The 23,299-nt window shown below is 46.1% G+C and overlaps 1 protein-coding gene across 4 annotated transcripts in view; it reads left to right on the forward strand.

The window, feature by feature from the left end:
• Positions 1-4,520: 4,520 nt before the first annotated feature.
• The window catches only part of Clybl (citrate lyase beta like), a 218,833-nt gene continuing 200,054 nt past the window's right edge, over positions 4,521-23,299 (forward strand). For 3 of the 4 annotated variants that reach the window (XR_004116053.1, XM_031361089.1, XM_031361091.1), the window contains exon 1: positions 4,534-4,607. Coding sequence is in view for 3 of the 4 variants with exons in the window: in XM_031361089.1 (XP_031216949.1) it covers positions 4,552-4,607 (56 nt within the window). In the remaining variant the exon portion in view is untranslated. Of the gene's footprint in view, positions 4,608-23,299 lie in introns of all 4 variants that reach the window. The other variant, XM_031361087.1, reaches the window with a different exon arrangement.

The raw sequence follows: 23,299 nt of genomic DNA on the forward strand, positions 1-23,299 counted from the left end.
TGACCCTGCCTCAGGATGAAGCAGTCTTGGTGCTGCTTGCAAGCCTGGGGCCCTTGGCTTTATTTTCATGTATCCTAAAGAACAAAGCATTTCTTAGACTTGTTGCTGGGTGGTGGGAATGAATGCACCACCATTTCTGTAGCTTTGGTAAGATACCTTTACCAGGTCAGGCGTGGTCATGCATCCCTTTGAGCCCAGGCCCAGGAGGCAGAGGTAGGCAGAATTCTATGAGTCTTACATTAGTACTCAGAAGAGGTATTTTTTACTCTTATAAGTTCCTCTGTCATTTCATGTAATGGACTTTATGATTTATTTACTGTGTGTGAGTGTTGGGGGGGAGCATACTATAGCCATGGTCAGAAAACAACATTTGGAGTAATTCTCTCCTTATATTCTGCGGATCCCAGGAACTGAACTCAGGAATTAATGCTTTTGAGGCAAGTGCCATCTCATTGCCCACATCCCACCTCAAAACAGGGTCTCACTGTATAACCCAGGCTGGCCTCAAACTTACAGAGATGGTCTACCATTGTCTCCAGAGTGCTGAAATTAAAGATAAGCACCACAATGCCCAGCCCCTTGGAAATGTACTTACTTATTTAATTTTTTTATGAGGCAGGGTTTCGTGTTACTAGGCTGGCCTCAAGCTCACTATGTGGTTGAGTATAATGTTGAATTCTTTTAAGTCCTTTTCATTTGTTTTCACTCTATGTGTTCAGGAGCGTGTTTTACCTGTTTTCATTTAAGTGCATTCCATGCATGCATGCCTAGTGTCCACAGAGTCAAAAGAGGGCATCAGATCCATTGAAACTAGAATTCCAAATGGTTGTGAGCCACCATGTGGGTGCTGGGAGCTGAGCTCCTGTCCCGTGCAAGGGTTCTTAACTGCTGAGCCATCACTCCAGCCTGTCTTGAACTTTCTCTCTCTCTCTCTCTCTCTCTCTCTCTCTCTCTCTCTCTCTAAAGATTTATTTATTTTATATGAGTACACTGTTACTGTCTTCAGACACACCAGAAGAGGGCATCAGATCCCATTACAGATAGTTGTGAGCCACCATGTGATTGCTGGGACTTGAACTCAAGATCTCTGGAAGAGCACTCAGTGCTCCTAACCACTGAAACATCTCTCTAGTCCTCATCTTGGACTCTTTTTTAAAAGATTTATTTATTTATGTATATGAGTATACTGTAGCTCTGGTTGACCCTGCTCACTCTGGTCAGCCCCACTCGCTCAGTCTCTGCTCGCTCTGGACCAAAGATTTATTTATTATAAATAAGTATACTGTAGCTGTCTTCAGATCCCATTACAGATGGTTGTGAGCTACCATGTGATTGCTGGGACTTGAACTCAGGACCTCTGGAGAGCACTCAGTGCTCTTAACCACTGAAACATCTCTCCAGTCCCCATCTTGAATTCTTGATCCTTCTGCCCCCACCTCTTAAGTGCTAGGATTACAGGCATGTGCCTATATCCACTTTGTGCACTGGGCATGCTCTAGGCATGGAACCCAGAGCCGCATGCATGCCAGGCAAATATTTTACCCACTGCACTACATCCCAAGTCCCTCCACATGCCTTAAAATCAGTCTTTAAGAGCCATTCCTTGGTAGAGGAATTCTGAGAAGATTTCAGTTTTACTAGGCACCTCAGGGTCTCTTGGATTCTGCAATCCATTGCTACAAACTTAGTGGCTCAAAACAATGTAACAGTTATTATCTTGCAATTCTAGAGGCGAGAAGTTCAAAACAGCTCTCATGGGGATAAGTTCAGGTATTCCTGCGGTTCTTCAGGATGGGGTAGGGAAGAAGCTTTTGGCTGCCCTCACAGCTTCTAGGGGTCACATTGCCTTGACTGTGCCCCACCCCAGGCTCCATTGTGCTTCTAAGTCTCATATCTGCACTCTCTTGCTTCCTTCTTATAGGGATGATTATAATGACGTTAGGTCCTTCCATATGATCCAGGATAATCTTCCAACCTCAAGCTCTTTCATCACACACAATGAATGACACACTCATAGGTTCTGGCAGTTAGGATGCAAACATCTTTGGAGGCCAGTAGTTATCCAACCACACTTGGAAATCCAGAAACTGAGGCTGGGGGAGTAATTCAGCTGGTAGAGTGCTTGTCTAGTAAGCACAAAACCCTGGGTTCGATTCCCAGCACTTCATGAAGCCCACGTGGCTGTAATCCCAACTACATAGTGAATAATAGGCCACCCTGGGCAATAGGAGACCATGTCTCAAAAAACAAAAAACAAACAAACAAAAAAACAACCAAATAAATAAATTATATAGATAAATAAGTACTAGAAGAGAGAGCTACGGAGACAAAGCAAAGACCATGGCCTAGAAGGTCTAGAAGGGCCAGCACCGGCCTTCTGATCCTAGGGGATGCTGCAACCTGAGTTGGAAAATCATGCAGTCAGAAAATCAGACTTCGGGCCTTCTGGAGCCGAAGGGTATTTTAAAGGTTATGTAGTCTAACTTCCTCAGCTTAAAAAGAGCGGGAGCTAAGGCCCAGCAGGCTCACGACGTGGTCATTAGTTATTCTGCATTTGGCCTAAATCTGAGAGACGTCTCTTCCTTTCTCCCCAAGGAGCCAGACGCAGCCATCACCCTTATCAAAGGCAGCGCGGGCCAGGAGCGCGGCTGGGAGGGTTTTGTATCTTAGCAGCAGGAGGCAGCAATGATCTCAGAGCCAAGTTCTATCTGTGCCACTGCTTAAAAACCATTCCACAGAACTTCTAATAGGCCTCTTTCTAAGTGCGCCATTCTGAAGTTTGAAACCAGTGACACCGGCCCGCTCAGCCTTTGAGACTCAACTTTGGTGAGAAAACCCTACATCCGGCCAGACAGCAAAAGGAAGGAAAGAATGGATTGCGATGAAGAGCCTTTGGGATTCCTAACCAGAGAAGAAAGGGCTTCATTTTCCTAATGGGTCTGCCCTTTCCCACTGAAAAGGTATTTAAATGTTACAGCAAACAGTGAGGTTGATCAGATATTTTCAGCAGACGAGTCCTAGGAGGTGTCTGTGCGGAGCCAATACAAAGCTAGAAATACCAAGACAAACAGTGAAAGTCAATTGAGTTTTCACGATAATTACAAAGCCGTTGGTGAAAATATAACTCATTTCTATCTAGGACAAATGTATTTGTGAACGACAATGCCAAGATTTCAGCAATCTGGGGCCAGGGTGTAGCTCAGTAGTAGAGCTCCCGCCTGGCTGGATGAGGCCCTAAATTCTATTCCGGAGCGTATTATTAAAAAGGCGTTTAGACCACTTACATCTGAGCCCAGGAGATTCCCAGATCCCTGCAGCTTTATGTCGGCTCTACTTTGCCCTGAAGACTTTCACCCTCCCCCACACCATCCTCTTTCAAAGCTGCACCCACCCCTCTGACCCTTTCTGGTGCAAAACTTGCAATACTCTGTTTTTTGCATGTAACTGACACTTTACACAACTTTTATTGATAAATAAAAACTCAAACCCCCAGAGCTGTGTTTTTATTGTTGGATGGATGGCCATAGAGAAGTGTAACGGGACAAAAGGTATGATCTAGTATCTGGAAACAAGGCCTGCCTGCTCAGTCTCTTAGAACAAAATACCGATGTGTAAATTAGAGATGGAACGAGTGTTCCTGATTCTTCTTTGTTTCAGGCTCCATTTTGGCTGAACACAGACTGGGGCCACAGTGGAGACGGGAGAGTGGAATGGTCCTCACTGGGAGCAGGCAGGCGAGGTCCGTGTGGGTGTGGGGGGAGGGAAGGCTCACAGAAGTTTTGAACAACCTTCCCTGTTGGTATCACAAACAAAGCAGTAACTCAGTCTTGCAGATAATCGGCATCCATGTTCCCACTCTGGCTACATCGGGCTATTTTTTAATCCAGCTTCCGACAACGTTTTAAAGTGTCATTTCAGAACAAATGGAACGTAGTGACCACTAAAAACAAAACTGCAGAGGTAGAAGACAGAGACATAGTGGAGGGTGGATCGTGGAAAGGACCAGACAGTAGGTTAGGGCACCACTGGATTAAGAAAGACGGCCGATGGCAGCTTCTCTCGGCTTCTGGGAGACTCGCAGGCATTGAGAAGGGGCCTGTGTGGGTCCCAAGCCTGCACTGCTCTCTGCGCCTTTTCAGGTATAGCCCATTTCCTTTGACCACTTTTAGCTCGTGCACCGCCGCAGTCTCACCGACCGTGTTAGGGGCACATTGATAATAAAAACAGCCAAAAAGCACCTCGGAAACCTGAATCTGCTCTGCCAGAGAAAAACCCGTTTCCCAAACTCGCTTCAGAAGCCGGGCGAGCATTGGGTCACCAAAGAATCGGCGCTGAACTCGCAGGGGAGGGGAGTGGCTAGTGGGGACGGGCGTGGTTTTGGGAAGAGAGGCGGTGCACGGGGCCTTGCCAGCAGAAGCAAGGTGGGGCCGAGTCCGGCTGGACCGGGCTGGGCCTTGGCGAGCGGGGGCCGGGCTAAGCCTGGTAGGGCGGGCATGGCTGAATCCGGCTGGGCGGGGCGGGGGCGGAGTGTAGGCGGGCCAGGTCGGGAAGATGGCGCTGTGTGTGCTGCGGAACGCGGTTCGCGGAGCGGCGGCGCTGCCCAGGCTGTGAGTTCAGGTTCCCAGTCCCCGCCGCGCGGCGAAGGCGGTGGCCAGAGTGGTTCCTGGAGCCTGCTTGGGTACTCTAGCCTGAAACCTCTGTGCCTCCGGCCCTTGACCTCTGCCAAGGTCGCTGCGGCTGCTGCCTCCCAGTGGGAGGGCTTTGCATGGACCCGGGCAATGGGTACAAACGTTGCTGGGTTGGCAGGGCTGTCAGCACCTGGCGTGTAATGCCCTAACTTAGGGACGCTCTGGAGTAGCTGAGCGACACCTCCTGGGCGACAACACACCCAGTACCTATGTGAAGCACAGTGGTTCCCAAATGTTTGGTCTCTGGACCCACTTACCCAGCTAAGAATGTTTGAGGGTTCCAAAGAGCTTTTGCCAAAGTCTGCTCATGAAAAACATTGAATTTTTTTTAGGTGAAAAGGGCATATATTTTGAAATTTTCTTTGGTTTAACAAGAGACGATAAGTCTTATGTCTTCAGCTTTGGAGTAAATATTTGAAAAAAATTCCAGGACTTGGGGAGCGGAGGCAGAAGGATGCAGGTTCAAGTCTACACTCATCTACATAGAAAGTTCGAGGCCAGCCTGGCCTACATAGCAATACTAGTTGGTAAAAGACCGGTAGACTGTCATAAACAGGGATCCTCCCTCATGACGCTTGCCCATTGCTAACTGAGGTCTCCCTTAAGGTGCCCTGCCTATTATGAGGAAATAGGATCAGAGACTGTCTCAAAGTCCCACGCGATTTTACATCTTTTGTTTTGGGCTTCGTGATTTACCCCAGACCCATGGCAGGACCCACATGGTCCTAGGCGCTTCACCTTCTCCTTCATCTGTGGCCTTGCACCCTGGCTGGAGGAATCACTCCTGGGACCTGAGTGGTGGTAAGGGAGTGTCCTGGGCCAGCCCAGAGGTTCCATTTTTGAAGTGTGAAAGGGCCAGTCCTGACCACACACAGTCACCACTTCTAATAGGCTTGGAGCTTAGTGTGAACAGCTTTTTACCTCCCCTCTGTACCATGCACCATCTCTACCAAGGGCAAGTACTTGGCTTTATTGAGCCGGTTGTGCTAGTGTGGTCCTAGTAAACCCACTAGAGGAAGTAAATGCTGTCTCGGACCAATGGGCTACTTCTGGTGGCTCCTTGCTTATTTTTAGAGTATCTGGGCACACAGGGACCATTCTAGACCCTGCAGTCTTTTCTTTTCTTTCTTTCTCTCTTTCTTCCTCTCTTTCTTCCTTTCTTTCTTTCTTTCTTTCTTTCTTTTTTTGCTTTTGGAGACAGGGTTTCTCTGTGTAGCCCTGGCTGTTCTGGAACTCACTCTGTAGACCAGGCTGGCCTTGAACTCAGAAATCCCCTCACCTGCCTCCCAAGTGCTGGGATTGAAGGTTTGCGTCACCACTGCCTGGCAGTCTTGGTCCCTGTCTTGGTCCCTGCCTCCAGTCTTGGTCCCTGTTTCTAACCCACCAGCATTTGCCCTGAGCTCTAGACTGTCATGTTATTCATGCAGTTGTCTGTGGCCATACTGGATGTATATAAATTACCCGCTTTCAAAGGGAGCATAACTCACTTGACAGGGCCAACAAATGTAGATTCCCATCACTCCTATCAAAGATGCGATATAGAACCATCTGTAGCTATCTCTCAAGCTACACATGAGCCCTTATGGTGCTTCCAGGTCTAACACATCCCAGGGACCAGTCTGACATCTTCCCCAGGCTGGTTGGTAAAGCACCACCCCAACAGTAAGAAAGCTGGCTCCTGCTGTCTGTCATGTAGGCACTTAATTGTTCAGTCCTAGCCAGCATATGAATTCTTAGGCCACACCCATTGGGAGGAAGTCCACCCACTAGGGGACAGTGCTTAGACTCCCTCCAGTCTCATGGGCTCCGTTTATTCCTAGAATTACTTAGGTCAGCGCCCTTTTCCTTCTTCAAAGCCCTTTTGTGTACAATTGGTGCTTTTCTTGGTCTGCAGTCTCCCCAGGTACCTTCTATCCCACAGATGATTTAGTTTTTAGATTTACTTTAGTGTGTGTGTGTGTGTGTGTGTGTGTGTGTGTGTGTGTGAATGTCCGCACGGACACACTGCAGTTTCTGTGTGGCAGTCAGAGGACTGTCTTCAGGAGCTGATTTTCTTCCACCCTGGGTTCCAGGGATGAAAGTCAGGTTGTTAGACCTGTGTAACATATAATTTTATTGCTGATCCTTCTCATTGAGAGTATCAAAGAATTTGAACCATACAGTGTGCTGTCTTTTAGATTGGGTTCTTTCTTTAACAATGGGCGTATGAAATTCCTTCATGTCTCTCATGACTTAATAACTCAGTTCTTTGTACTGCTAAGTAATATCCCGTTGTGTGGCTATACCACAGTTGGTGTATACAGTCTGCTATTGAAAGATATTTTGGTTGCATCCAATTTTTGTTGGCTGTGCAGAAGCCGTCACTGTGCTTCTGCGTGCAGGTTTGTGTGTGGGCATAGTCACTGAGGAATGCGACTGTTGAAGTTTTTCAGAAGATTGTGTGTGGCTTTATGAGAAGACGCCACAGTAGCTGCACCTTCTCGCCTGTGAATGAGAGTGTGTTGTTCTGCTGGCTCATTGTCTGTCACTATTGGTTAAAGAACTTTCAGCAGGTCTAACCAGTGTGTGGCTATCGTATCTTGTTTTCAGTTTGTTTGAACCTGAAATCCTCTTAGATGATGCTGTGATGGTTTGGATGAGAGTGGCCCTCAGAGGCTGATATATTTGAATGTTTGGTTTCCGGGTAGTGGAACTGTTTGGGGAAGATTAGGAGGCGTGGCCTTCTTGGAGGCTGTGTGTCACGGGGTTCAGGCTTCTGTGTAACCTTCCAAATGGTGATTTGTCATCTGGGTATATTCTTTGTAAATTCTTTCTGAATTGTATTGTGCGTGATACTGTGATACAGTAAGAATGTGTATTTGGTTTCTGTCCCTGTTTCCTGGAATAGAACCCTAAACCACTGGACTCTCCTGAGTGACTTGAGTGTTGGGGTGCAGCTAGGCTTTGGGGTTTGGCCCTTCTCAGAAAGTTCACTATGTGACTTTACACCTGTGCTGACAAGTGTTTTGTCAATTTGACACAAGATAGAGAAGGAGGAACCACATGATTGGTTCCTGCCTTGAGTTCCCTCAGTGATGAAGTGTGACCTGACAGTTTTAAGTGGAAATGAACCCTGTCCGGTTTTTACCACTGCAGCAGAGACCTTAACCAAAACACAAACTAAAGCCCACGGCATGTGGTGCCACCACCAACTTCTAGGGAGAGGCAATGAGAATGAAGATTGAGCCCTTGTTACCAATGAGGTGATCCATCACATCTGTGCAAGGAAGCTTCCATCAAAATCTAAAAGGCCAGGGTTTGGAGTTGCTAAACTCATGCAGCTTTCTGGAAGGAGGTGTGCTTAGAGAGGGCATCGAAGCTCCCACCCCTCACCCACACCCTGCCCCGTGTACCCTTCCATCTGGCTGTTCATCTGTATCCTTTAGAAGGTCTCCGATAGTAATCAGTTTCCTTGAGTTCTGTGAGCCCCCCTGGCAAATGAACTGAATCTAAAGAGTGGAGGCTTAGGAACCTCTGACTTATGGCCAGACAATCAGAAACACAAGGAAAACACCTATAACTTTTGCTTGCATCTGAAGTAGGGGCAGACGTGAGGGATTGGGCTCTAAGTGTGTGGGATCTGGTACTTACTTAGCTCCAGCTGGAAAATGTCAGAGTTGAGTGAAAGGATGTGTAGGTGGTACCTGCAGGAGGATAGAGTATGTGGAGTATGTGGAGAGCTGCGTGAGTCTGAGGGAGAATGGGGACCCTCTGGTCATTTGCCACTGTTGAGCTTACTGTTGGTGTATAGCAGCTACAGTCTGTCATCGGATCTGGATTTGGAAATATTTTCTTCCTCAGCATTCTCGTTAGACTGTATTTCAAAGGGAAAATATTTCTAATTTTCATGAAGTCTAGCTAATCATCTGTGGATCTTGAGAGGTCCCCCTCCCCTGCTCTTTCTTTTGGAAGGTAAACAGTGCTGTGTAGTATTCTAGGTCTATGAGCCCTCCAGCTGTTTTAGCCAGTTTGTTGAGGAAACTGTCCTTGCCCCTTCGTCCAGCAGCAGTTGGTAGCATCTGTAGGGCTTTATGGGCTTTGGGTCCTACTGTTTGACAATGTTTCCATTACGTTGCAGGCGCTGTACTCTCTTTACAATCTTCTTGCCTGCTGTGTTATGATGGCTCTCCTGGGCCTTTTGCTTTTCTACATAAACTTCAGAATTAGTTTGATAATACCACAGACCATACAATAAGCCAGAGGAATTAACATTTTAAGAATCTTGAGTCTTGAGATGGAAGACATGGCTCAGCAGTTAAGAGTACTGGCTGCTTTTGCAGAGGACCTGGGTTCAATTTCCAGCACCTACATGTCAGCTCACAACCAATAACTCCAATTCTATGGGATCTGATGCCCTCTCTGGCACCCTTGGGCACTGCATACACATGATATACAGATATTCATACTGGCAAATCATTTATACACATAAAAATAAGACACTTTAAGAAATGGAGACATGCCAGGCAGTGGTGACACACACTTTTTGTTGTTGTTGTTGTTTTTCGAGAGAGGGTTTCTCTGTATAGCCCTGGCTGTCCTGGAACTCACTCTGTAGACCAGGCTGGCCTCGAACTCAGAAATCCGCCTGCCTCTGCCTCCCCAGTGCTGGGATTAAAGGCATGCGCCACCACCACCCAGCAGGTGACACACACTTTTAATCCCAGCACTGGGGAGGCAGAGGCAAGTGGATCTCTGTGAGTTCAAGGCCAGCCTGGTGTACAGGGTGAATTATAGGGACAACCAGGGCTACAACAGAGAAACCTTGTCTCAAAAAAACCAAAATAAACAAATAAATAAACAGAGAGATGCACATATGTGTGTATGTACAGTTTTCCATTTAAGTTATTTTGAATAGTTACAGTTACATTGTAATATACATCCATCAGCTGAATATAGAGTTTATAGTTACATTGTAATATATACCCATCATCAGTTCATTCACAGCATTTTCTGTTGCCTCCATCCCTGGTAAGAGGAAACTGCCTTGTTTCTCAGAATGTATCCAATCTGGATGTTGCATTGATAGTGTTCACCCCTTGGTTTGTGGCTTCCTTCACTTGGCTTAACACTTTGAAGCCTTGCCCATGCTGCAGTGTGTATCAGAACTTTGTTTTTATAGGTGCGCATGTGCTGCCAAATGTATATCACTATTTACATCTTCATGGATTCAGTCTACGTATACTACTTCATTTAAGGAGATGCAGGGACAGTGCTTGCTGTTTGCCACTCTAGATCTGGTGGGACCTGAGAGAGTGGAGCTGATAAATGAGGTGACCTCAAATCTCATGTGATAGCAACTTTATTCAGAGCATCAGATAATTTTATATCCTCAGGTTTTGCAAGAATCACATGAGTAAAGTATACAATCACCAGGGCAAGCCGCACGTAGCAAAACCATGTTTTTCCATAGAAGCATAGAAGCAGTTGTAATGAATAATCTGTAGTGAACTCACTACGTGCTACACCTGGGAGGAGCATGGAAACAAAGCCCAAGAATGATTCTGTTTTGAAGACACTGAGGTCTTAAAATGCTGGTCTTGTACTCTTAGAGTTTTCTCACAAACACTCAGAATTCTCACATGACTTTTTTTGGATGGCGTTCTGACTATTTATTTGCTAGCATCGTTGTTTTGTTTGTGTCAGAAACTCAGTAATTCATTGTTCTAATTCATACACGTTTATGTATTTTATTTTCATTATTTGCTTAGTTTCTGACACAGGGTCTTATTATGTAACTTTGTTTGGCCTGGTACTGACTGTGTAGCCCAGGCTGACCATGAAGTCACAGAGACTGGCCTGCCTCTATCTCCCAAGAGGTGTGTAGTAGCACACCAGGTCAGGCATGTGCATCTAAGAAGATGCAGAGAGAAAGCTGGGGCAGAGCTGGACTCCTTGGGGGAGGGGCTACTGGTCTGTGTGATGATTTTATTAAGGGAAAAGAGTCGCTAATTGTAAGACAACACACACCTTCTCTGGGCCTCAGCAGTTGTGGTGTGTTCAGCGTAACTCACTTGTTTTTCTACACTTTGCTCGTATGCTCCACAGGTTTAGAATTTTATTAGGTAATAAAGATATTATGGAGGAAATGGTATTTGTTTTCATATAGGTCACTTGGGTATGAATATAAATCCACTGCCATTCAAGCAGGTTCAGTTTATTTCATGTTGCTTTTATAGCTTGTTGCTGTGGTTTGAATGCGCCCCTCAAAGTCATGTGTTGGGAATGAAATCCCCAAAGCAACAGTGTGGAGAGGTGGGATCTTTAAGAGGTAATTAGGTCATGATGGTTCTGCCCCACGAATGGGCTGATGCTGATATTATGGGATTGTGTTCATGATTCAGAGTGGCTTTGTCATAAAAGTAAGCTGGGGGGCAGGCCACTGGGAGTGTAGCTCGGTTGGTGCCTGCCTAGCATGTATGAAGCCTTCCGTTCAGTCCCAAGCACTGCATAAGCTGACTGTGGTGGTACACACTGTAATACCAGTACTCTGGAGGTGGAGGCAGGAGGATCAGTTCAAGCCCACCCTTAGAATATAGTGAATTCAAGGCCATCCTGGTCTATGTGAGACCCTGTTTCTAAATATCAAGACAGATAGATAAGTAATACATAAATAAGTAAATGTGAGTTCTGCCCCCCTTGTTTTTGTAGCACTGTTGATTAAGTACCAGGCATCATGCGTGGGGGCAAGTGCCTATCTCCTGGCATAGCTCCAGCCAGTGCCTGCTGGCCTCCATTCCTTTTGTTGTGGGTTGACTCAGAGAGAAGGCACCATGGTTGGCCTTCCTGGCCTCCAGAATGCTCTTTCTTTCTTTTCCACTTTTGAGACAAGGTCTCATTGTCTATGTAAGATTGGCCTGCAATTTGTAATCCTCCAGTTCCAGACTCCTTAGTGCTGGATTACATGCATGTGCCACAGTACCTGACAATAATGAGCTTTTCTGTGAATTACCCACTCTTTGGCATTGGTATAGCAACACAAAATGGACTAAGCCAATTCAGTAACTTTTCTCAAACGGTTCAATTAATAAATGGGTGTCTTAGTCAGGGTTTCTATTCCTGCACAAACATCATGACCAAGAAGCAAGTTAGGGAGGAAAGGGTTTATTTAGCTTACACTTCCACATGGCTGTTCATCACCAAGGAAGTCAGGACTGGAACTCAAGCAGGTCAGGAAGCAGGAGCTGAAACAGAGGCCATGGAGGGATGTTTCTTACTGGCTTGCTTCTCCTGGCTTGCTCAGCCTGCTCTCTTATAGAACTCAGGACTACCAGCCCAGGGATGGCACCATCCATAAGGGGTCCTACCCCCTTGATCACTAATTGAGAAAATGCCCCACAGCTGGATCTCATGGAGGCACTTCCCCAACTGAAGCTCCCTTCTCTGTGATAACTCCAGCCTGTGTCAAGTTGGCACACAGAACCAGCCAGTACAGGTGAAAACCAGCCAGTACAGGTGAAAACCAGCCAGGACAATGGGCCTCAGAGTTGAGCTTTCTTTTTAACTCATTTCCCCTCCCGCCAGGTTTAGAGAAGTGTTTATTATTTATTTTTGTTTTGTTTTGTTCCTATCTTAGGATATTAAGCTAGTAATTCAGATACTTTAGTGATATCTGCTGCTTCCCTACGTGATTCACATATGCACACGCACACCAGGATGGCACATACACAAGCCTGCCAGACAAGGCCTTTGCTCCTCAGCCCAGTTTTTAGAGTTTTCCTCCTGATTATTTTAAAAGATAGACTATCAGGTTTTGCATGTGTGTACATGCTTTTGTATATGATCATAACCACAGTTGCTCATTTAGTCAGTTTCTGAGTTTCCTTTCTTGGGAAATGCAGAGATAAATATCCCTCTTTGCTTTCTGGGGATCCCTGGAGGCAGCTCTTGACTTGTGAACTTGCAGGTTCAAAGCCTTTTGGAGCCTTTTGGAGACTGCTGTCAAGTCATCTTCCAGAAGGACCGATTGGCCACATTCTGGATGGCAGGCTGCCTTGTAGAGCTTGCCTGCACCCCTTCCTCAGTATTAGCAGGCCTATGCTTGGTAAAATAAACACAGAATGTGGCCTACGGAGCTGGTAGTGCCAGGCGTACAAAGAACCCTGCTCTCTGGCAACAGCCTCAGCTGGCACTCTGACCTACTAGGCAACTACCCCGTAGGCAATGTCTTTTTCTTAGCTAGGCTTCTGAGATCCACAGAGGTGCCCATTAATAATAGCGAGCAGAGAGTCAATGTCCCGGCATGTGGGAGTTGGTGTCAGCAGCTGCGAGTGGCTGGTGTTCTGCAAGTAGCTGCAGGACCCTTCAGATACTGATTGACCGAACCTTCCAATACTGGAAAATATAAATGACAGCAAAGTCTTTTTCATTCCTCTGTCCCCTCCCCTTCTTGAGTGCCGCATTCAATTTATTCAGTTTCTGAAAACTATAGTTCTTTGTTTTGTTTTTGTTTTTGAGACAGGGTCTCACACTGTGCCTCTGGCTCTCCTGTAAACCAGGCTGGCCTCAAACTTACAGAGATCCCCTGACTCCTGAGTGCTAGGATTAGAGGTGTGCACCACCATACCTGGCAAATTACAATTCCTATTTATTTGTATGTATCTGTGTGAGAGTATGTGGACAGGAGCTGATGGCACAACTCAGATGGAGAGGTCAGAGGGTAATGCTTTGGGTTTGGTTCTCTCTTCCTACCATTTATGTTCTAGGGCTTGAACTCAGGCCATCAAGCTTGGAGACAAGCATGCTCATCTTGATGGCTTTTTAAAAATGGTATTTCAAAAATTTAGTGCATGTGTGTATGAGTGTGTGAGTGTGTGTGTGTGTGTGTGTGTGTGTGTGTGTGTGTGTGCCATGCCCGCATGTATACCTGAACATCTACACTGGGGCATTTGTGTGGAGATTAGAGGACAGCTTTCAGGAGTCTTCACCAGGTGGGTGTGTGGCAGCGTTTAGTGGGAGACTCATTACCTATTTAACTCACAATTCTCTTTAAGGTGCCAAATATCTGTAATCTCAGCTTTGGGGAGGTAGGCACAGGAGGATCAGGAGTTCAAGATCAGCCTTAGTTAATAGCATGCTTGAGGCAAGCTTGGGTCACATAAGATTCTGTCTTAGGAAACAAACAACGAAATAAAACCATTCTATATTTCTAAAATGGCCTCTTTTTCCTTTAACATGAGCCCCTCTGTAGAGCTTTTGAAAGATTTAACTGGGCCGGGTGATGGTGGTGCACGCCTTTAATCCCAGCACATGAGAGGCAGAGACAGGCGGATTTCTGAGTTCGAGGCCAGCCTGGTCTACAGAGTGAGTTCCAGGACAGCCAGGACTATACAGAGAAACCCTGTCTCTAAAAGCCAAAAGAAAGAAAGAAAGAAAGAAAGAAAGAAAGAAAGAAAGAAAGAAAGAAAGAAAGAAAGAAAGAAAGAAAGGAAGAAAGAAAGAAAGATTTAAATGTATTTATTGTATTTGAATGTATTTATTTGTATGTATATAATTAAAACATTGTCACACACACATTGGTTAGAAGGAATAGGGGCTTATGTAGAGGCATATAAACTTCCCTTGCCTTATTACTGAATCTCACTCTGGCCTTTGGAAGAAGGCTGTCTTGCCTATACTAGGTTTTGGTCCAAAATAAAAGTTTTGATAGAAAAAACAGAAAAATAACAGAAAAAAGGAAGCATGCCAATGTAGCTCATCCCTGAGACACTGGAGGGCACTCTAGCAACAGAGATGTAGCTGATCTCGGCAGTCGTGAACAGCACCCTCACAAACAGGCTGTTTTTCTTAAGATAGGTGGGCGTGTTTTTCTGTTCGATCTTTAAGGCAAATGAAAGACACTTTTCTACACTGCCCTATAAATGGTCCACTTAAAAGTTGATAATAAACTTAAGTTGCACTGTACTCCAGTACCCCATGGCCTTCCCTCTCGCTGCCCTGGGCTGCCTGTGCCAGCCTGGGGCGTTTCGATCCTTAGATCTCAGGCCAGATGTCACCAATCAGGGAGATCTTCCTTGGCATCCCTGTGATAAAGCACAGCCCAGCACCACCTGCAGCTGCCTCTGAGTCCTCTCCTCATGCAGCCTGGCTTTCCCATCACTTCCTCTCCCAGAAGTATCAGGTGTTTATTTCTTGGTTGTTTGACCTCCCTCCAGGCCACAAATATTCCCAACACCAGGGGTGTGGCCTGCTTATGCTGTTGCTTTGTCAGGAAAGGCCCTACTGGGCTGGAATTGAGTTGGTGGGGTGGTGCCTGGCCTGGCCAGAGCCTGGGTTTGATTTCCAGCGCTGTAGAGAGCAGCATAGTGTTGCAGTCCTGAAATCTCAGGTTCTGAGAAGAGGAGGCAGGAGGATCAGAAGTTCTCATGCTCAACTAAATTATGAGTTAGCCTGGACTACCTGAGACCCCGGGGAGAGTGAGAGATAGTCAAATAAGAAAAGAATTACTGCCCTCAAGTAAGAGAACCTTGAAGAACTAAGAAATGTGGAAACACACAATGGTTTTTTGAGCTTTAAGTTATTTTGGTTCAGCCTGGGGACCAAATTCTTTATTTGAGCTCATATTGGCCAGAGTTTGAAGATGATGATGATGATGATGATGATGATGATGATGATGATGATGATGGTACCACCTAGGAGTGGTAACATGAGGCTTTAGTCCTAACATTTAGGAGGCAAAGGCAGGTGGATCTATGAGTTTGAGGCTAGACTAGTCTACAGGGTGAGTTCCAAGACAACCAAGGCTATACAGAGAAACCCTATCTCCAAAACCAAACCAAACCAAAACTCAAAACAGAACAAACAAAAAGAAAATAAATAATAATAATAATAATAATAATAATAATAAATAATAATATAAAATTCTGTATACAGCTCCAATCTGTAATCCCAGCTTCCTCCAGGTAGATGGAGGTGAAGACAAGAGAAAGGGATGCATGTTGAACAGCAACTGGAACAAGAGACTCTGCCTCTAAACAAGACAAAGGAGAGAATGACCCTGCCCTCCATGAACAGGACACACATACTTACACCCAGACAACAGAGTAAATAAATCCTTTAAAAAATATTATATGTGAGGAGGTGGGGATTGGATCTAGGAGGAGTTAGGAGAGGACTGGGAGATTACTATGATTAAGATACACTGTATGAATTTTCAAAGAATTAAAATATATATGCAAAAGGAAGTGGAGGGGGGAGTGGAGCATGACTGAGTATAGATACGTGACAATAACCTTGGTCTCCACACACTTGTGCACATCCATGAATGTGTACACAAGCATGACACACACATAGCAAGGAATTGGATATCCTAAATTTCATGCTGATTCTCAAGGTTTAGAATTAGAAAAACAGATATCTGTTTTCTGTTTATCTGTTTGGGTTTTTTTTTTTTTAAGATTTTATTTTATTTTTTGAAATAAAGTCTCATTATATAACCCTGGCCATCCTGGGCCAACCTGCCTTTGCTTCTCAAGTACTGGGATTAAAGTTGCATACTATTACACCTGACAAGATTTAATTTTTTATTTTATTTTTAAAGATTCATTTATTTACTGGGTGTTGCAGCACATACCTTCAATCCCAGGTTTGGCAGAGGCAAGCAGATCTCTGTGAATTCCAGGCCAGCCTGGTCTACAGAGTGAGTGCCAGGACAACAAGGGATACACAGAGATACCCTGTCTTGAAACAAAACAAAACAGAACAAAACAAATAAACAAACTAAAACAAAAAAAGTTCATTAATGTTTGAATGTAATTCATTTGTGTATGAGTGTTTTGTCTGTGTGCATGTATATCTAGGTACATGTGTATGCAATGTTCATGGAGGCCAGCAGGGGGCGCCAGATCCCCTTGAACTGGAGTTACAGACAGTTGTGAGCCGCCCAACCTAAGGGTTAGGCATGGACCCTGAGTCCTCTGCAAGTGTTCCTAACCACTGAAGCCATCTTCCAGTCCTCCGATTTTTGTCTGTGTCCTGCTTCCTCATCCCCTGTCCTGTCTTCCTGTCTTCCTGGGACCCCTAAGCTGACCCACAATGTTCTCATAGCCCATACCTGTCCTGGGTCCTGCAGTCAACAATTCTCCAAGACTGACCGAAGAGCTAAGAGTGCTGTTGGTAGAGACGTAGTCCTCCCCAAGCATGCTTTAATGTACGCCTTCTGCAAGGGTCTCAACAGCCACACTGTAGCCAGTCACAAGAGGATCTTATAGAGAATCAATCCGGTGGTAACCCCTGGCCCTCCTCCTCTGGTTACAGGGTTAGGATGTGAGTTGGATCACCCAGAGTCTACCCACGTGTGGAACATCAGGGCTTTCCTCAGTAGGCCAATGACAAGCCGGTTACTGTGGAAGCTGCAGAAGCCTTCCCCTGCAACTTTGATACATACTTTGTTGAAGTTTGGTCTATTGCTATGTATTATAGTGCTAAATTCTATACTCATAGTCCTAGATCTTCAGGTATAGAATCCAGGAGGAGGAGAGAAGAAGGTGAGGAGGAAGAGAAAATTGCCATCCATGGGTTGGAAGTCAAGAAAACATGACCCTGAGGGTTGCTGGCCAATTGGAGCTAAAAGCAGCCCAGATGAAACATAGTAAGTAATAACTACTATTATTATTGATTGATAGGGGAGCAGATTCTAACAGCGCAGAGGGGAGGTGGCTGCCCAGCTCTTGTGCTGGTTAAGGCTTTTTTTAAATAATAGAAGTTGTGTGCCTTTTATCTGGGAACTAAATGGTCAAAGGTGGAGTAGAAACCCCGGATTGGGATTAAAATTTTCTACAACCTCCTTCTTTACATATGCATACTTTAAATATTATCTTCCTTCTGCTCCCACACCTCCTGTGTGTAGGGGTGAGGTGAGACTGGGTGAGTGGTCCTGGGGAATAATCCCAGGTCCTCACACATGTCAATCAAGTACTTAACCAGGCCTACATAGGGACTTTAGTCTTACTGACCCTAAGCTCCCTAAAGCCAGGCTCTGGTCGTGGTACCCATCCCTTTACAACAGTAAATTCTGGGACTACTGATTGGCCACCCTGTCTGAACCTGTGGTGTACCTGGGTCTCTTCATTCACCACTCTTCGTCCCAGTATCTCCTCAACGCCTCACTTTGCTCCCTGTTCATCCACCCGCACACGGCCATCCACCCGCACACGGCCATCCACCCGCACACAGCCATCCACCCGCACACAGCCATCCACCCGCACACAGCCATCCACCCCGCACACAGCCATCCACCCGCACTCGGCCCGCACACGGCCATCCACCCACACACGGCCATCCACCCACACACCCCTTGGCACACACAGCCCTTACCTCGGCTTTACTCACACTCTCCCTGACTTTAAATTGTACTCATCTTCCAGGACTGCCTTGTCCTGGCAGCCTGTCTTCTTGGACCTTCCAGGTGGCAGCATCTCTACTCTTCAAAGCCCCGCCCACCCTCTTCCTCTGTCTCTCCCTTCCTCTGCTGGCTCTCCCAGCTCTCCCTCCTCCACTGGCTGTCATTGCTCCTCTTTGATGTGCTAAGGTTAGATGCGACCCTCAACTCCCCTTTCTGCTCACACTTCACCTGCTTCCAACTCTTCCTCATCAAGTTAGCTTGTTATTCATATAGCAGATTATTCCCAATTTTGTGGCTCAGAACAACACAAACGTTGCTCTCTGTGTAGGTCAGAAGCCTGACAGAGACTCAGCCTGCCTAACCCAAAGTATCCACAGGACTGTGTGTACTTCTTTGACTCTTCCAGCTCATAGGGGCACAGCGTCCTTTGTCTTGTGGCTCCCTCTGTCTTCAAAACTGGCAGTGTAGTGAGTTACCACACTAGAGTCTGTCTAGTTTCACTTCTGTCTCTCTCTCCACTTGTGACTGTGTTAGGCCCCCACATCCCTGGCAGCAGCTCACTTAATTTTCTCCTTCCATCCCACGTCTTCCTATAACCTAAGGCAGCACAGGTTCTGGGGACAAGGACGTGGGTGTCTCAGAGGAGCCATTGCCCTGCCCACCCACTACAATCCTGAATTCAGGTTGAGCTCTCTGGTATGGCATCCAGTTGGCTGGCGCCTTCACTTTCCTCATGCCCTGCTATGCTACATAGCAGCTGTGTAGATATTAAACTATACTTCTGAGGGTGGGGAGATGGCTCAGAGGTCAGGGGTTCACACTGTTCTCATAAAGGACTTGAGTTCAGTTCCTAGCACCCATGTTTAAGTGACTCACAACCACCTGTAATATTAACTCCAGGGCTCTACTATCTCTGACCTCAGTAGATACTTCATGTGTGCATACCAATACACACACATATATGTGCACATGCACACATACACACACACACCTCTGACATCAGTGTATATACCAACACACAGACACAAATACACCCACACACAAACACATACTCAGTTAAAAGATAGGAAAATAAGGCCAGGAGTGGTGGTTCATGCCTTTAATCCCAGCACTTGGGAAGCAGAAGCAGGAGAATTTCTGAATTCAAGGCCAGCCTGGTCTACAGAGTGAGTTCCAGGACAGCCAGGGCTATACAGAGAAACACTGTCTCGGAAAAAAAAATTAGGAATGTGATATATCAGGGTCTGGAGAGATGGCTCAGTGGTTAAGAGCATTAGTTGACCCAGGTTCACTTCTCAACACCCACATGGTGGCTCTCAGCTGCCTAACTCCCAGGAGACCCAACACACATGCAGGCAAAACACCAATGCACATTTAAAAAAAAAAAAAAGTGACCCATTTGTCATCTGGACTTGGTCCTGCCACCACAGCAGGCTGAGAGCGTTGTTGCTTTGTTTGGGGGTTCAATTTTGCTATAGTATGTACCAGTATTTCTTTTTTGTGGGTGAACAGTGGGCTGTTTAGGGTATATAGTTGGTTAGCTTCCCATCAGTTGATGGACATTTGAATTGTTTCTGCTGTTTGGCATTGGTAAATAGTGTTGTTTTGGGGCACTCATTCACCCACCAGTATTTGAGTAACTTCTAATCTTTCTTCCCCCCCTATAGTCCCCTTTTTAACTTTTTTTAAAAAAAAGATTTATTTATTTTTATGAGTACATTGTAGCTGTCTTCAGACATACCAGAAGAGGGCATCGGATCCCATCACAGATGGTTGTGAGCCACCATGTGGTTGCTGGGAATTGAACTCAGGACCTCTGGAAGAGCAGTCAGTGCTCTTAACCTCTGAGCCATCTCTCCAGTCCTCCCCCCCCCCCCCTTTAACTTTTATTTACCAGATGTAATTGTCACCTTGAAGGCTTACCTTTTCTAGTTCACTCTGAACTCTGGCTGGCTTGTTCAACTCAGCTGTTCTGGCTCAAACTCCTCTCCAAGTGGAATGATTCAACCTGTCTTCTCTTGGGGTCTGATTGTACTGATCTGCTTGGCCTCTCTCTCTCTCTCTCTCTCTCTCTCTCTCTCTCTCTCTCTCTCTCTCTCTCTCTCTCTCTCTCTCTCGGGTTGCCTCTCTTTCCTGTCTGTTCTCAGAAGAGTTGGAAGTATCCTGTCTTGTTGTGCCTGTTCTCAAGCCTCAGAAGACCACCCAGGAGCGGTGATGCAATCGTACTAGGGTCTCTTTATTACATGCTGAAGCTTGGGCGTGCTCACTGTTGATCCTGACACAGTAGGACAGTTTGGTGAAGTCCCGCCTGAATCCTTATCAGAACATGGTTTTTATAGGGAATAGTGAGCAAGCTAGAGGATGTGCAGCCTGGCAAGCATCTAACTGAATGACTATTGTAAGCCCACAGGTGGGTGCTCTGAAGCAAAACCATGAACAATCACACGTGGTCTGAAAGTAAATCTGAAACAATCAGACTAATCTTGGCTGTTGCTAGGAAGCAGCTAGGGAGTAACTCAGGGGCACAGGCCAAGGACAAGCTATGGCACTTTGGTGCAACTTGGGTTCAGCTGCAGGTCAAGTTCTCAGGCTTTTTTCTTTTAAGATGGATTCTAGTTCTAAGATGGAGTAGGTTTGGCCTCTTAGTCTCTGAACTCATTCTGTCAAATCTTCCACTGTTTGTCATTTTGCCCCTCAATTAGACATCACTTTCAAACATGGCTGCCTCCTTCTACAAACTAATTTTACCTTCATTGTTTGGGATTAAAGAGTTGTAATTAGGGCACGTCTGTATTCTAGCCAGGGGGTTAAAGATGTGTGGTGTGTCTGCATTCCAGCTGATCACACAGACCTGGAAGGTCTTTGGATGTAATTCCATCCCAGAAAAGCCATGTTGCTGGATTAAAATCCCTCTACAGGGTTTTATTTAGCCCAGGCTGGCCTCAAACTCAGTATATACCTTGGGCTTGACAACCTTGAGCTTCTGACATCCTGCACTCAACTCCGAAGTGCTAGGGTTGCAGGTACTAATACCATGCCAGTTCACACTGTGCTGAGGACTAAACCCTGGGCCTGTTGCCTCTTAGGTGACCATCTCTTAACTGAGCCACACCACCCATCCCCCCATACTTCAGGTCTTTTGAGATGTGTATGTAGGACTTGGATTCCTGGATCATGTGGTACCTTCGCAAAGAACTTCTGAGGAAAAGGCCAACTGCTGTTCACTTACGCGCCATTTTCTATCATACCCACAATGCACTGGGACTTAGATGCCTATATTCTCCGCAGCTCTTGCCACTTCCTACTGTCTTACTATAGTCATTCTGTCAGGTAGAATGTTGCTAGCTCCATGCTCTTTCTCCCAGCCATTCATAAAGGCACACTGGTCCATCCTACTGCCTCCCTTGTCTTCTCCCCACTGCACCGTCCTCTTCCCCCTCCCCGCTACTGCACCGGGGAGCCATCCTTTCCCCCTCCCCCAGCCACCCCTTCCCCCTCCCCCACTGCACCCAAGAGCCCTTCCTCCCTGTAGCTCCTGAGCAGGTATGATCTTGTCTCTCCACCCCTTCCATCCTCCACTAACAGGTGGTCTCCTCCTTCCTAAAGCTAGGTCGTGGCCTGTGAGGCTTGGGGGTGGCAGAGTTCATATCTAAAGTTTTCTTAGATGGGAAGAGACACCAAATGCTACTTATGGTGTCTGCTCATAAGAAGTGGCTTAGAGAGATGGCTCAGCAATTAAGAGTTCTGGCTGTTCTTCCAGAGGACCTGGGTTCAATTCTCAGCACCCACACGGCAGATTACCACCATCTATAATTCCAGTTACAGAGAATCTGATACTCTCTAACTTCTGTGAGTACTAGGGCCCTGGCATGCCTGTGGTGCACAGCCATATATGCAGACAAAATGCCCAAACACATAAAATAAATAAGTAAATAAACACTGGTTTCTTTAGAGGTGGTTTAAGGGGAACAAGAAAGAGTTATCATCAAAATATTGATAAGCAAAAGGACAGCAGACACCTCCATAAAACCCCCCTGCTTGGGGAATTTCCCCTCCCACCACATCTATTCCATCAGCGTCCCATTCTGCCTCACTTGAAGGATTATCCTAAGGTGTGAGTTGCACACTTTCTTGTTATACTAGCCCTTCCCTATACACTGGGAACTTAGTACCTAGCACAGAACGCAACTCACCGCATGGCCGTAGTAATCAGAATTCATTGCTAATTATCCGTTCTTTGTGAGAGGAGAACTCTCTGTGTCTGAGTGTGGGTGTCTGTATGTTTTCCTAGATTATAGATTTGTCTAAACATTCCTGGTAATTTAAGATGTCAAATCTGAAGTTTCTTTCTTGGCTTTGAGTTCTTGAACACAGGCCAGGGCTGTTTTCAGATGCCACAATATTCCTCCTTTTGTCAAAGAGTTTCCTGAAGAATAAACCAGAGGTCTGTATAAGCCACACCGTTCATTTACATGGTTGAGTGATGTGGGCCTTTAGAAACGTCATTATGGTATGCCTCAGTCCCATGGTATCCCAGAGGGTACCCTGGCCAGTCTGACTCAGTGTAACTCAAAGTTACTGTGACCACCCTTCTGCAAAGAAGAGACAACAATCTTTTGGTGGCTGCGTCTTAGCAAGATGGGAGCAGCGTTCATTTTCATCTTGAGATTGCCATTTTTTAAACACATGTGTTCACACATGTGCATAGGCAAATGTGCATATGTATGCAGGTATCACACACGCAGGTGTCATCCTCAGGAAAGCCTACTCATTTTCTTTGAGACAGAGTCTCTTGTTGGACTGGAGCTCACTAATCAGGCTCAAACCTGCTGGCCAGCAAGCCCCAGGGTTTACCTGTCTTCACATCCCAAGTGCTGAGATTACAAGTGTGTGTGCCTCATGTTCCATTTTACATGGGTCCTGGGGATTGAACTCAGGTCCTCGCGCTTGCAAGGCAAGCGCTTTACGGACCGAGCTAACTTTGTTTTGCCTTCTTTGAGTAGCTCTGGAAATGGGGCACACTGGGGAGTGTGGACTGCTCACTTTGCTAGCTGCCCACTCCTAGTTTTGATTCCAGCTGTGGAAGAGGCTTGTACACATGGGGCGGCTTCTTCTGGAACCAGCTACTGTAAGCCACACAGCCTGCTGGGCCAGAGTTCCCCATGTGGGCTAGTTCTGTAAGCTCATTGAGGACAGGGCACCATACTGGCACAGCTGCCCCCTTGCAGGGCTG

This window comes from Mastomys coucha, unplaced genomic scaffold, assembly GCF_008632895.1.
Source record: "Mastomys coucha isolate ucsf_1 unplaced genomic scaffold, UCSF_Mcou_1 pScaffold9, whole genome shotgun sequence".
NCBI lineage: Eukaryota > Metazoa > Chordata > Mammalia > Rodentia > Muridae > Mastomys > Mastomys coucha.